Raw genomic sequence first — 15,946 nt, 5'->3', positions numbered from 1 at the left:
TGTGTGAAAATCTAACCTGCTGCTGTAAGAAGCATTAGACTGTATATATGCTAGTTTTGCAGGTACTGCTTTAGATTCAATCAGATCTGACACAAGCACCAGGGATTTGTCTTCATCAAATAGGGGGAGATTTTTGAACCAAGTGGTGTTCAAGCTTTGAAGAATCCAAACCCTTTGAAGGATGTTGAAGGCTTGGTTGTGCTTGTTGTTGTTGAACTGTCTTAGATAGGATTTGGGGTAGATTGTTTATGTAATCCACTCTTGATTGAATCCAAAGCATAGGCACTCTCAATCTTTTTAAAATAAAAGTGTTTTCAAGCTAAGTGAAAAACAACCTGTTGTTTTGTCGAAACAACCGATTGTTTTATACTTAGGTGTTTTTAGAAAAGGTTGAAAACTATTTTTATGGTTGACTTGCTGTCAAAACCAAAACAACCGATTGATTTGAGGAAACAACCGATTGTTTGTTTTGGTACCATAACAGAAAACTATTTTGTGCTTTGACTGAGGATTAAATGATTTTCCAACTGTTTACGCTCCAGTTTTTAATGTTTTGACCAATCTTTAAATGCAATGAATAGTTTGTTAAGATTTGATAACAAACAACATCTTTGAATATATACAGAAAAACATATTTGAGTTTTTACTTACTGATTTTGAGTTTTTGAAAGAGTTGAGATTGCTTAGAGATTGAGATTGATCAAAGAGTGTGAGTTAGGATTTTCTGCTTGTATTTATTTCATATTTGTTTCTGTAACAAGTGTAATCCTTGTATCTGTTGAAATTACTTTGTGTGTTTGCTGAGAAGTGTTGTGTGTTCTTGAGGGGATCAAGATCAGCATTCTTAGTGTTGGTGTGTTGGCCAAGAGAAGTGTGTGTCTTGAGGGAATCAAGGTCACTTTCTTGGTTGTGGTGTAAGTGATCTAGGTTTGATTGCTCAGTGGTATTCCTCAGTGGTTTCTGAGAAGACTGGATGTAGCTCTGGGTTTAGAGTGAACCAGTATAAATCTTTGTGTGCATTTTCTCTATCCCTTAACTCTTTAAATTCAGTTTTTATATTTGTAAACTGGTATAAACAACCGATTGTTTTGCTGGTGCTGTGTTTTTCGCTTTGTTTTTTGAAAAACTGATTTCTTAATCAAGATATTCTCGAAGTAATTCATTCAAGGCTTGAAAGTTTTCGAAATCCCTCTTTAAACCATTCACCCCCTCTAGTTCAAAGTCATACATTCTAACAGTGTCGACTTCATTTAAGGACTGATTTCGCTCTACGAAGGACTAGAAGACATATTTATATGTATATTATAGCGGTTAATTACAACGGTTGGAAGATCTAACCCATGTCACATTGCACGGGTTTATTAAAGTCAGAGAAAATAACAAATTCACATATTAATTATCGCGGTTTCAATATTAAACCGATGTGACATAGGTTCATTACATCGGTTTACAACATTTAACGCATCTCATATTGCATTGTTTTGTGTGTAACCACTTACAGAGACAGAGGTGCCCACTTTTTCAGTAAGTGTGAGTTTAGTTATGCACCAAAGTCAGCCTTCAGTTACACCCCCGTTACTTGAAGGGGCTCAAATGGGATAATTACAATGTTTCGGGAGTAAGGGTCAGCTTTGACTGTTGTCTGGGTCATGAGGAAGTCATTCCTGGATCATTGGATACAATACATCCTGTGAAGGGGTTGCTGGCACTACGCCTAGCACAGGTAACCATTTTTAGTTGGGAGCTGTTATTGCTCTATCAACAACATTTTACTTTGAGGGAATTCTTATTTCATTCAAATGGGTGGATGCCTTCAGTGTACTTTGTTTGGGCTATTTTTTCACTGAAATCATAGTTCTTAAATTTCACCGAATGAGGAAAATATTTTGTGGTACATGTTAACAAATTAATAGAAACTGAATTTGAACCATTAAGTAAATGAACTCTATTAAGATTGTCAATTACTACATGCCAAATATACCGAACCTATAATAATATTAAAAGAGTACAAATAATAGAAAATTGAAGACATTCTTAGTGACAGTGCAGAATTCTGATAGTCCAATTTGGGTTGTCCGTTTGGGCCTAAAAAGTAATGGTGTCTCCTTCCTGAAACACGTTTAACACACAAAAGTTATTTCATCGATGTCCAAGGTAGAAAATGTTGTCGGAGGTTGGTGAACTCTCCGCTTCAAATATTTGATGTTCTAGTGGTCCACATAGAATGAAGGTTGTGAGATTTGAATCCCGAATATAATTCCTAAAACCTTCCCCAGAGAAAACCTGCCCACACATACAAGACAAACAATTTGCATTCATAAACTTCTGGCCATACAAGACAAACATTTTTAAGTTCACTGAAAAAGTATAACATATATTACCAAATATTCGTTGCTATAACTATATTCATTCATGGTAAGTTTGTAATGAACAAACTGACCCTGGAACGTAGCTTCTGTTGTTGACAGTTGACTGAAATAATTGTTCACAGTCAGTTTCCTAGTGTCTGACCTGAAAATGGTGAGTTGGAATGTTGAGGCACCAACATATCCAATTAATATGTCATGGTCACCAAGCAGTCGATAGAAGTTCCTTAATTCCATCCACCCTTCAGTCAATCTTGGATCCAGTAAGTCTTCATTATAGTGAACATGATGAATGTATCCTGAGCTGTCCGCTAGCACCCAACGCCTTTCAAGGTTGTGTTGATTGTCTATAGAAAGTAAGCGATTTACATGGTCGTAGTCCTTCAAGAATTCGTCATGAATGTACATTACACTTCATAATTATGTTTACAATGGCAATTAGGTAAAAGAATACACCATGAGCATTAACGTACCTCATCTCGCAAATTCATTGTTGTGAAAAATGATATGGGTTGTCGGATCCAAATTGTTCGTGATAACGCTGCATTGAAAGTCGACATTGTAGGGAATGGAAATGGTATGTTGGATACACGCAAATTGAAACTCAGAGAGGCAAACATCTGTGCTGGTTGAGGACGTTGATGTCCCTTTTAAATAGATGAAAGGGGCTGGTCTTCGTGTTGGTCAATGCATTGCATGGTCTCTCACACCATTCAACACCAATAGTTTTCAAAACAATCCAACAGTTTTCAAAACAATCCAGCAGTGTTAATGAATTAATTCATCGATGCAATTTCTTCACTTTATTAAAATCACGAAAGAAAACTATTTTATTAAATGAAAACCAAGGAATGGCAAAGACATTGAAACGTGCGCGCTTCAGTTCTTTAACGGACTTAATGTCATAGGATAAATTATTACAAGCTTAGAAGAATAAAGTCATCATTCAGTCCTTTATTGCACCAGTTTATTGACCTAACCGATGTTATATACAAGTTAACGGGGGTGTCAAACTGGAATCAGAATAAATAAAATAAGTCATACATTGGTTTATTGCACCGATTTACTCACTTAACCGGTGTTATATATTTTTTTAATTGAAAAACTTCATTATTTAACCCAAATTTAGAAACCTAAAAAAAATGGTATAAATTAACCCAAATTTGTATTAAAAGTTGTACCATTTACATGTAATGAAAATGTGCAAACATTCAACATTGTATCATTTATTTATAATGAAAATGTACATATGTTATCATTCTTAATGGACTATTGCATGATTTTATTCGGAATTTGTACAAAGAACTTTGCCCATTCCTGACAGACTGCTTTAAGATCTGTACTTTTTACTGGGCTCCAAAGTTTGAAAAAACTGTCCAATGTAACAGTACATATTAGTCTTCATGAATATAAGAAGTTAGAGCATATACCTTATGACATATTACCTGCTTCCAATAATCTATAAGCGTTCCCCGCACTATGGTCCACATCCAATGCATAACGTAGTAACCACATTCGAAGTTCCCATGTTGCTTATTGCACTATTATGGAAAAAATGTCACAATGAATTTACTCGCAGTGGACAAAAGTAAAACTTAATACTCATAATGAACAAGTCGCTAACCTTGAGAACAATCCAACGTACCTTTTTTGATGCATTGATTTTGCTAAAAAAAATAAAGGAAAACTATTACTAATTGACAACAAATAGTACAATAATTTATAAAAACTTACATAAATATACATTGCAAGCTTCTTGGCATGTTCACTCGGTTCCTTGTGCAATGAACAAAACCACACAACGATTTTGTCTATGGGGCAAAGAACCAGTAATTGCAGTGAGAACTGCAATAAAAAATATCATTACAAATCCTTTTAATTTAGTACATATCTCAAAACTTTTACTTATTTATCAAAGGAGCAAAATAAATTCTTCTTTTTGTTTTCGCAAGTCAATTTTGAATGTAATTCAGGCAATCTTCCTCTTCATTTCCAAACAACTGAATTGATTGTGGGTCAAGGAATCCATAAATACCTTCATTTCACCCTTGTTACTTATTTCATTTATCTACCTACATTTTTAACATAAATATCATTCAGAACAGTCATCAAACATGATTTCAATAAATAACATGTACTGATTAAGGGTACTTACATCATCCATACTTGAATAATTGAGATGTTCAGGTATTGGGCACCGCGGATTATTTTGAACAGATCTTGCATGTTTACGTACAATGGAAGTCCAACATGGTCAACCCCAAAAATTTCTGCATCCCACGCAATCAGACAAGGATCTTCATAGAATTGACTAGAAACCATGATTAAGTCTTGGATTGGGCTAACTGATTTTTTAACTTTTGTTTGGACTTCACCGCTTAAAGAAACTACTACTTGGAATTCAGAGCTTAAAGCAATTTGGGGTTCGACATCAGGGCTTAAAGGAACTGCATCATTGTCATGATGTTCAAAATTGTGGACATCGCAACTACCTTCCCTGTTGGCTTCACGACAAGGATTAAATACATGAGGTGGTTCAGGTACATGATATCCTTCATGAAATTCAAGTCTTACTTCTTCACGCATTTGTTCTTTTATGGTGTTTGTCAGTTCTTCAGTGAGTTGTTGTTTTAGGGTGTTAGCGAATTCATCCATCATGTCCTGAGTGAGATTTGCATAAGAGGTATGTCAAGGTACTGGTCCAAAATACTGTATGAGACCAACACCAGAACCAGTTGTACGAATATGCCCTGGGTGTTCTGGGGTGTCAATGGCGAAGGTCAACATGTTATCTTGACCTGTGGGATGAAAATTTCCTATGGATTTTTGGTGCTTGATATCAGTCTGTAAAAGATCATAAGTGTCTTAATATAATAGTATGTAATGATAAGTTTATACGTATGAAAATATGACATGGACTTGTGAACTTACAATGCGCTCAGAAACCTGTAATGATTGTTCAGATGTCATCTCATCATTGGGTTTAGTTCTGGCTAACGTCCATAGGTCACATCGATCCGGAGGGGACAGAGGAGACACAGGTTCAACAAAACCTGATTCAGCCTGTTTTTTCTTTAACTTTTCTTGTAAAATTGTTCTCTTAAGCAATTCATAACCTCCCCTAGAAAGTCGGTGGGGGGTTGTATTTTTTTGTGCAATCAAGTGAGCTTTGTTCCTGATTTCCTACAAGAACATGACACACAAGAACCTTCCATTGCGTATCGGTTCGAGTCCTAACGAATTCAGACCATGTGTCTTCATGTATAGAATGTCTTGCACAATGAGACTTCTCCTTGTATTTACCATAGATGTAATGGCTTGTGAGATTTGTTTTAAATTGCCTCCATTTCAGACCGATTGAAGACATTAACTTCTTTTGAATGCGATCGGAAGTCTCAAATTCATATTTTGACTACAAATTATGATAACAAAATCATTCACATGTAAATTCAATACACACATTAACTAAGATTGAAATCAATAACTTACACAGATTTCTTCCCATATCAGATTCTTGTCTACTTCTGATACGTCCTTCCACTTGGGGGTCAATATGGACACCTTCTTTCGAGCTAAGGATCCCATAAAACTTACAAATTCAACCTTGTTTGGGCCCGATGGCCTGCCCGTTATAGGGTGAATCTCAACTGGAACCTTATCATCAGTGGTCTTCCTTCTTGACTCACCCTCAGCCATGTGATTGACCTAGAAACAATAAAAACATGTATGAGTATGAACTAATTATGAGTTCATTATGACTTTATGTAAGAAAAATACAAAGAAAATCATCATACTACACTGTATTTGGAAGAGAAATAAAACACTACACGCTCACCTTAAATTTCAAATTAACAAGTTTGAAAATTTAATAATAAAAATGTCACCTTGGAACGTCAACGGTCGACCTGTCGTCGCTGTAGAAGGACAATGTGGCAAGAGAATGGACCGTCGAAAGTATTCGTGGCGACAAAGACACAAAACTTTGGCACTAAAGGTGGAGGACAGTGCCACACCGAATACAACGACATCTGCCCTCGAGTTCAAGAAACTTATCGGAAGCAACAATGTTGAACGGAGTCGAGGCGAACCAAGTACGAAGCAACGATAAGGGAATGAGGGCATCAGAATAGCATAAGACAACACAGGAAATAAGAAGATTGAAATCTCCAGGAGAACCACCGATGGAAACGAAGGAGCACAACGAAACACAACAATTTTACCGCAAATCACATGTGGAGTAGGAGGTGGGGTTCGAAGTAGGGTAAAAAATTGCACATTACAGCGGTCTTTTGAATAACCGATGTAATGTATAATTTTTTGATCAATATAGACACACACTACATCGGTTGCGTCCTTTAACGGATCTAAGGCGGGGTTCGAAGTACGGTAAAAAATTGTACCTTACAGCGGTGTTTTTAATAACCATTGTAATATATACTTTTTTTACAAATAAAGGCGCAAACTACATCAGTTGTGTGATTTAACTGATGTAATATATGTAAATTATTTGCATTATTAAAGCGGTGTTTTAATGTTCGATGTAACACACATATTTTTTACCACATGCGCTCACACTACATTGATTGTGTAATTTAACTGAAGTAATATATTTAAAAGTTTTGAACTTTTGAAATTTTTCCTCTTATGTCAAACTGATTATTAGATCCAACCGCTGTAGTGTACGGTCTTTTGGCATGACATAGGTCAACATTTACACAAACAGGGGTAACCAATTACACTTGAGCACTCTTTTCGGTCCACCTACAAAGTTCTTCTTTTAGCATCGTAAAGTCATCCCTAATTTCATTTTATATAATTCAACACATTTTATCCTATTAACATTGCGTGAGCATAAACATAAGACGAGGCATCAACACATTCCAGTGTCAGGAATGAGCCATGAACAAATCCACCACATTCAATAAGCCATGAGGAATCAGCCATATGGATTGTTTTTATAATTTTTACTGGGACACACTTCAATTTCATTGCACATATGGGTTGTAATGGTTATATGTGACACTTCTACTAAAAAGATAACAGACAAGGACAAAAATAAGAAACATCACATTTCTAATTTAATATTACACTCACTGAGTGTGTTACACTGTCTCATTAAGAAACACCACCAAGAAATTTTTTTTGTCATGTGTGTTAGTGGCATGTTTCTTCTGCAGTTGTAACATTTGAATGAAGTGAGGTTAACAATGACAAAAACCCACCACATTAAATACCATCAGTTTGTGGCTCATTCTATATTGGCATTGTCCCTGACATGACACACATTTCAGTCTGCTAGTGTGGTTGTGAAAGTGGACTCATTGGACGAATGTTGTATCCATAATTGATGCACTACACATAAGGTGAATTTTTTAATGAAACACTAATGGAAATTGAATGAAAGACAAAAGAACCTGCAAATTTGTACTTACTGTGTTTGGAGTAGGAGGTTGATGTTCCTATTTGTAGGCATTTTGCGTCTGTGGTACTTCTCGACGTTTGATTTCAATCTTCGTGTCCGTGGTTGTCCCTTACATGTTACAACAATAGGGCTCTGACTAAGTGCATCTCCAATACCGTTGGACGCATCATTTGATAGAGGTGACATGTCTACAGGAAAACTTTGGGAGTAACTGCCGACGTTTTTCCTCTGGCGTGTACATGTATCCAAATTCTCCATCCTTTGAAGCTGCTCAAGTATGTTTTGTGCTGTATCTTCACTTTTACATGCAACTTCAGCGATATGAGAAAACCTTTTGCTCATTGTATCATACCTCTAAATATGAGCCTCTTCTTTTCCTGCGCTACAGGATGCTTAGATGTATGTGTGTCTTTTTGTGACATTTTTCGATCACCTCACAAGGACATATTTGGAAGGGACCTTCTTAACTCTTTCTTGAACATCATGGTTTTCATGATAAAAAAACACAATAAATAATCTATCTTCAGTACGTCCATTGTGCATGCACTTCAAGAACATTTTAGTGACATCGAGATCCCTAAAGACTGATATGTTGTACTAGACAATTCATCTTACCCCTAAATTCTTTTTCCACTTCAACAAACTTCCCATGTGTGTATTCTTCTTGGAATTGTCTCTCAATGGAAGAATTAGACCCACAAGGTATGACAGCGTGTAAGGACGAAAAACCAGCCTCGTACTCCTTCTCAGCTTTGTTCTATAATGCATTGTCATATTGATGGACAAACTGTTGGAGAGTTGTGCTGGAGTTAATATATCCATAAAAAAACAACATTCATGCTTTCACTACGTTGAGTTGTGGACATTCCAGCCCAAAATTGTCCCATTTAAATAACATGGGACCCATCTTTGACGTTCATCATAAAGTGTCGCCAACCATTCATTATGAGTTAATCCACGTGATGCTATTAAATTCTCCCAATTACATTCAAAATCACCCACACTCATGGATTTGTAGACAATGACCTTCATTTCATGTTTCATATTCTTGTAATCTTGATATGCTGCCAATTTTTCTGGTATTTTCTTCATGATGTGCCACAAGCACCATGTATGACGTGTTTCTAGGAAGACAACAACAACAACAATGTTTTTCATAGCTCTGCACTGGTCAGTAACAATGCTTGTTGGGGCCTTGTAGAACATGCACCTTAGCCAACATTGAAATAGCCATATGAATGTGTTTGTGTCTTTAGAGGACAAAAGTTCACAACCTAGTAGAATTGAGTGACCGTGGTGGTTAGCTCCAACAAATGGTGCGAAGGGCATGTCATATTTATTTGTTAGGTGCGTTGTATCAAATGAAACAACATCTCCAAAATATTCACATGCAACCCTGCTTCTAGCATCTTCCCAAAACACGTTTCTTATGTGGTTTTCATCATCGATGTCAATTTCAAAAAAGAAATCCCTATTCAATTCTCGCATGCGAGAAAAGTGTGTCAGTAATGTTCAACTGTCTCCATCCTTCCCTAAGGCACGTCTATGTTGGCCTACATAGTTGCGAACGTCACGCTCAACAAATTCGAGGTGCTCGTAACCGCCCGCAACACTTACAAGAGATCCATAACTCTTGTTGATTCGCACTCTGCATCGTCATTAAGCTTAAGAGTTCTTTTAGCACTAAGGTTAATTTTCCTATACCCGCGGAATAACCTTGACTTTGTTGGACTTAGATCATGGAAATGTCCGTAGATAACATTCATAATATACCATTTCGAGTCCTTTTTTGCAACACTAATTCTTGTCGGACATTCATTGGTCTGGGTTGGAATAGTCTTCAATTCTGAAGGGAGATGAGAGATGTATTTACCCTCCCTAGAACAGACCAACATGAAGTATCTAATTTCATTATCTTTTCCCTTTTTAGAACTTTTTATATTAGTTCCAAAACCCATTTTGATTCCATATTCTATGTAAAAGGTTATAACAACTTCTGCACTGTCAAAAGACATTCCAACTACAGGCACAGAACAATCTGGATTGTCTGTAATGGTGTCATCAGCAGTGATTAACGTGCAACCCTCTTCAAGCAAATTAATATCATCAAGGCCAATGTCATGAGGGTGGTCCAGTATCTGCATGACACAAGAACTTAGTGACGAACATGAAGTCCATTATGATAACAATTACACTTCACTGAATAACTTAATGAAATTTTCAAAATTTATTAATCAAGTGCAGCTGTAGCCGTGGAGGTATAACGAACAACATGCCTTATTTTCGTATAGAAGTTAATGTTCACATTAACAAAATGTTGCAAGCTTTACTAAAAAAGTGCATGCAGCTTTGTATACGAAAGAAGATCGCATTTAACTTAATGTTTACACTAACAAAATGTTGACAGCTAACTATGACTTCAACATCATATTTGAAGACAATGTTTGACTAAGTCACATTTAATCGATTAACAAAATGAATGTAATGTAGGACAAAGCATGTAAATAAGGTAACTGACATTTGATACACTTCTTCAATGTAGAATCAAACTAACGTAGGACAAAGCATGTAAATGAGGTAAGTGACATTTAATACACTTTTTCAATGCAGAATGAAACTAACGAAGGACAAAACATTTAAATGAGGTAACTCACATTTAATATAGTTCTTCAATGCATACACCAAGGTGACCAAACGTAAAATGAATGTAGTTGTTGGTTGTCTTCACAAACGTTGTCCACACACTCAAAGATTTGCGGTGAGAATTAATGTGCAGTCACAGTTCTTGGTGAAAAAGAGCAGAAGTGGTTTTCCAATGGCTGAGAATCATTCGTAATGAATGTGTAGAGTGAGCACTTAATTTTCTTCTTACAAAGTGTTTCACTTTAACACAATACGAATTAAATGGGGGGCCAGAAACAAAAAAGCACATGCTACTCAAATTTAATGCAGTCGTGCCTTACAAGTTTTGGATACCTGTTATAATGTCATGTCTACTTAAAACATGTGTTAGGAAGTTCTTATCATATTACATCGGCTATTATGCATAACCGAAGTAATATATTATCTCGTACTAATATTACAACGGGTAAGACATCCAACAGTTGTAATGTATGACATTGTAACATGTTACCATATGTATACATCATAGGTGACCACTTATACTAACACGGATAACCACTTTCATGACCCAAAACCAACAAAGTTTACCGCAGATCCAAAAGTGTGTTTGTTCACGTACAAAAGCACAAGTCAATCAAATCAAATTTAATGCTGTCGTGCATTAGAAGTTTCGGATACCTGCGACAATGTCATGTCCACTTAAAGAATTTATTATTAAATTAGTGTATTTCAAAATTAAAGCATTTACAACCGATCAATTATGTAAACTTATTCAATTTTTAAAGTGTATATAAATGAACGAAATCAAAACGAAACACAATGTTGAGGCCAAAGTCAAAGGTCATTCTACTTGAACTCATTCTCCGTAATATCGACTAAGAAGGTGATGGTTTTCTCGAACATCTATTTTTTTAGTTTCATATAATGAGTTCTTCGTAAAAAATTGTCATATGTCAAATTATTTTGATTTTTAATTGTTATTTTCTCTTATTTTCTATTACACAATGAAAGGTGGAAAGAATGGAAACATGGGATGAACTTGATATTGACACCAGCGATCTTGTTGCCTTTGTACAACGTTGCAACACAAACAAAACCACACACTTAATTCTAGGATTGGTTGGCAATGCTCAAGCTGCTATACTAAATCGGAATTCAACACAACAACAAAACACACAATAATTTATGAACGAAATTTTTGACGCAAATCATGAACGTGATTTCAATGCCAATCTGTGGCGTTGGGCAGAACAATTTATTCAATTTCACGGTGAGAATAAATTAATTTATAACGCAAAAATAGTGAGGTCTTTTTATGTTATCTCTCAACATTTGTTCTCTATATGCCTGTTAGCAAAACATAACATTGATCGTCTTTCAACATTGAACTCCTTGAAAAGTACACAAGTATTGTCATTGATATGTTGTATTGTCAAAGCCTCTCAACCGAACGACCTAGGAGACATGACAATAACTATCAAGGTTGGAAACAATACATGTATATAAACCTGAAAATATTACAAATACTATACATCTTAATGGAGAAATGGCAATGCAGGATCCAACCAGAATTTGTAAAGCCAATGTTCATCACAAAGTCTTGCAATATAATGAAATTGGACCTCAAATTCAAATTGGATCTGTCTTAATCTTGAAAAATGTTATTTTGAATTACATGTCCTTGTCCTTCTGCAGTTCTTTTTGTTCAAAATGAATAAAAAATTATTAATTACTTTCTACAATAACATGTCACGATTTTCAGTCCAAACGTTATCCAACACTATATCAACATCACAATAAACAACATAGTGAAGGTAAATTGTACTAATCATAAAACTTCACAACACTATTAACAACAATTTGAAATAATATGGTACATGTAAAATACATTCAAGTATTCAAAACTGACATTGGTCCACCGACTAAGGACTTACTTCAATCCATACATGTGGTGGAAAGGCCAACACCAGTAATAGGTGCATAAATAACACAAACTTACTTGTGTTTTTATGTCTATGCAGATCCTAAATTGATGGCCATGTTTAATGACGAAAATAATTGATGCCCATATCTAGTAACAACAAGAATGATAATTAATTATGATTACTTACCTCTTCTTGTATTGTACTCTGGAATTACTACTAAAATGATGTAATTAAGCTGACATATGTCATTAAGCATGCTTTTGTCTTTACAACGAATAAGTAGTCCAAGGTGTTTTTAATGCACGACTTTTAAACCGCTGTCTAGGTTCATTCTCCCTTCGTGTGTACATATTACTTCTTTCCTTCACCGCAAACGATGAACCTTCCATATCATTGAAGCTTTTTTGTTCTTCGTAACCGAACTTCACATGCGAATAATCCACTGAAATTGGTTCAATGATTGCACACTCATCATCAATATGGTTTTCATTGCACACATTAGGTACATCACCTTGTTGCCATTTTTGTCTCTCCGCTAACACTTCTTCCAAACGTCTAACAAATTTCTCTAGTGTACCAATGACCGACGCTTGATGATCAAGTGCACGACTGAAGACCTCGTTTTCTTTTAGAATTTGTGCTATTTCACGCATTTTTTTCATGTTCACCTTCTTTCAAGTGGAGGGTTCTTTCAACGCCTCTTTCACAACTTCTTGACGAAGGTCTTCCTTTGTCAAAGCGACCTCAACAATAACTTGTTCATGAACATCATAAGGACTTCAAAGAAATCATCACAAAAAATGCAACATATTATATAGGCTTAAAATGAATAATAAACTCACTAAATTTTGGTTCAGAGCAGAACCAAGTGTACTGTGAGGAATTTGACATCCTTCCCAAACAAAATACGGGGGAACGTGCCACTCCTGCTTTTGCCTTTCATCTTTGCAAATAACATGTGCTCAAATGGCCACATCTAAATCATTTCAAATTAACGGAAAAATATATATTACCATAAACATTCATTATAATACAATGGTTCTACTTAATATAAAATATGATATTGTCACTATACCTGCAACAAGTAAACACAACCAACAATGCATAAATAATTTGAATGTCCTTTGTTGGTAATCAACGTCGAAGCACGACACAAACTAACAACCAGATAGTCATAAACTACACGACCCCAATCGTAATGATGAAGACATTAAATGTTATCAACTATCTTAAACAACCCTGAAAACCCCGTCCCCGTTTGATTTGGGAAAAGAAACTCTGACAAACCTAATAAAATGTATAACGTACAATCATTAGAACCATTCAATCGTTTCATTAGTTCATCATAGATCATGCGAACACTAACATTTCTACTACGAAATATGGTTCTAGTATGACAATCAGTATCTTCGTTACACAACTCAATGTTCTGCCCAGCAACCCTAAAACCCAAACTGACACACACATCTAACAATGTAAATGGAACAAATACATATTGAATCAAAAAACCACCCCTCCTCTCAACCCATCTCAAACATAGCTCTCGCAACAAAGTGTTACTCATTTTCACTGTCTTTCACAACGACAACAACCACGCAAAAGGGGTTGCTTCAATACAACTTTTGTGTTCCTCCCTTATCATGGTATTGATAACCCCTAAATACTTTGTTCTACAAAATTATCGCACTGCAACCTAAATACAAAAACCACAACGAAAACAATTTAAGACAACCAAAATAAAAGGGTAAGGAAATGGACTAAATAGAGTGAAATAAATATTGACTAACATCTGCTCCTCACGGTCCAATTCGTGGACATCGCTTAAAGTCCTTCTCAAGTCCAACCTAGAACCAAAAAAAAAACATTAAGGTGTTCCAAACAACACCCAAATTCAAAAACTGGTTACCTATTCACAAAACAAGGGGGGTGCAATCTGGTTAAGGGTAATCCATCCCACAATCCCATCATTCATGAACACACACGTACACAAGCACAATACAACACAGCATAACGCCAGGGACCTACCGAAGGGCAGCCCATGCACTCAAAATGAAAATCAGTCACCCAAGTTCAAAAAATTGGTTACCTATTCACAAAACTAAAGGGGTGCAATTTGGTTCAGGGTAATCCAACCCATAATCCAATCATTCATGAACACATACACACACAATGCACAATACAACACAGCACAAGGCCACGACCCTACCTAAGGCCAACCCATGCACTCAAAATGAAAATCGGTCACCCAAGTTCAAAAATTGGTTACCTATTCACAATACTAAAAGGGGTGCAATCTGGTTTAGGGTAATCCAACCCACAATCTCATCATTCATGAACACACACAATGCACAATACAACACAACACAAGGCCAGGGGTCCTACCGAAGGGCAGCCCATGCACTCAAAATGAAAACCGATCACCCAAGTTCAAAAAAGTCATTACCTATTCACAAAACTAAGGGGGTGCAATCTGGTTTAGGGTAATCCAACCCATAATACCATCATTCATGAACACACACGCACACAATGCACAATACAACACAGTACAACGTTAAGGCCCTATCGAAGGGCAGCCCATGCACTCAAAATGAAAACCGGTCACCCAAGTTCAAAAAACTGTTTACCTATTAACAAAACAAAGAAGGTGCAATCTGGTTTAGGGTAATCCAACCCACAATCCCATCATTCATGAACACACATGTACATAATGCACAATACAACACAACAGAAGGCCAAGGTCCTACAGAATGGCAGCCCATGCACTCAAAATGAAAACCGATCACCCAAGTTCAAAAAAACAGGTTACCTATTCACAAAACTAAGGGGTGCAATATGGTTCAGGGTTATCCAACCCACAATCCCATCATTCATGAACACACACGCACACAATGCACAATACCACACAACACAAGGTCAGGGCCCTACCGAAGGGTAGCCCATGCACTCGAAATGAAAACCGGTTACCGAAGTTCAAAAAACTGGTTACCTATTCACAAAACTAAAGGGGTGCAATCTGGTTCAGGATAATCCAACCCACAATCCCATCATTTATGAACACACACGTACACAATGCACAATTCACTATAAAAGACAACACAACGTCAGGGGCCTACTAAAGGACAGCCCATGCACTCAAAATGAAAACCGGTCACCCAAGTCTAAAAAACTGGTTACCTATTCACAAAACTAAGGGGGTGCAATATGGTTCAGGGTAATCCAACCCACAATTCTATCATTCATGAACACACACGCACACAATGCACAATATAAAATAACACAACACAAGGCCAAGGCCCTACCTAAGGTCAGCCCATGCACTCAAAATGAAAATCGGTCACCCAAGTTCAAAAAATTTGTTACCAATTCACAATACTAAAGGGGTGCAATCTGCTTTAGAGTAATCCAACCCACAATCCACAATACAACACAGCACAAGGACAGGGCCCTACCTAAGGCCAGCTGATAAGTGTCTAATTTCAGTAATATTTCATATTAAAATATAGGCACTTATGAGGATTTATTGCTAATTTACATATAAAATAATCCCTAATTTATGAATTTATACCTTTTTACATTTTTATGAGATTTATTTGAATAAAAGCATTTTATTC

At 36.2% G+C, this 15,946-nt stretch overlaps 1 protein-coding gene across 6 annotated transcripts; it reads right to left on the bottom strand.

The window, feature by feature from the left end:
* Positions 1-1,938: 1,938 nt before the first annotated feature.
* Positions 1,939-6,633, bottom strand: LOC137837555 (uncharacterized). Of its 6 annotated transcripts, none has more exons than XM_068646577.1 (10): positions 6,251-6,633; positions 5,856-6,071; positions 5,298-5,778; positions 4,522-5,210; positions 4,402-4,438; positions 4,101-4,211; positions 3,991-4,033; positions 2,840-3,907; positions 2,382-2,747; positions 1,939-2,283 (listed from the first exon to the last, which is right to left on the bottom strand). In XM_068646577.1, the coding sequence occupies exons 8-10, from the start codon at positions 2,984-2,986 to the stop codon at positions 2,140-2,142; spliced, it is 657 nt and encodes a 218-aa protein (XP_068502678.1). In that variant the 5' UTR covers positions 2,987-3,907; positions 3,991-4,033; positions 4,101-4,211; positions 4,402-4,438; positions 4,522-5,210; positions 5,298-5,778; positions 5,856-6,071; positions 6,251-6,633; the 3' UTR covers positions 1,939-2,139. The 6 variants fall into 6 exon arrangements, with proteins under 6 accessions (XP_068502678.1, XP_068502679.1, XP_068502677.1 ...); XM_068646578.1 differs by having other exon boundaries at positions 4,012-4,033; XM_068646576.1 differs by lacking the exon at positions 3,991-4,033.
* Between the last annotated feature and the right edge of the window lie 9,313 nt (positions 6,634-15,946).

This window comes from Phaseolus vulgaris, chromosome 4 (assembly GCF_000499845.2).
Source record: "Phaseolus vulgaris cultivar G19833 chromosome 4, P. vulgaris v2.0, whole genome shotgun sequence".
Lineage (NCBI taxonomy): Eukaryota > Viridiplantae > Streptophyta > Magnoliopsida > Fabales > Fabaceae > Phaseolus > Phaseolus vulgaris.
The sequence above is the reverse complement of the archived record's forward strand: the minus strand, read 5'-3'. Positions and strand labels throughout refer to the sequence as shown.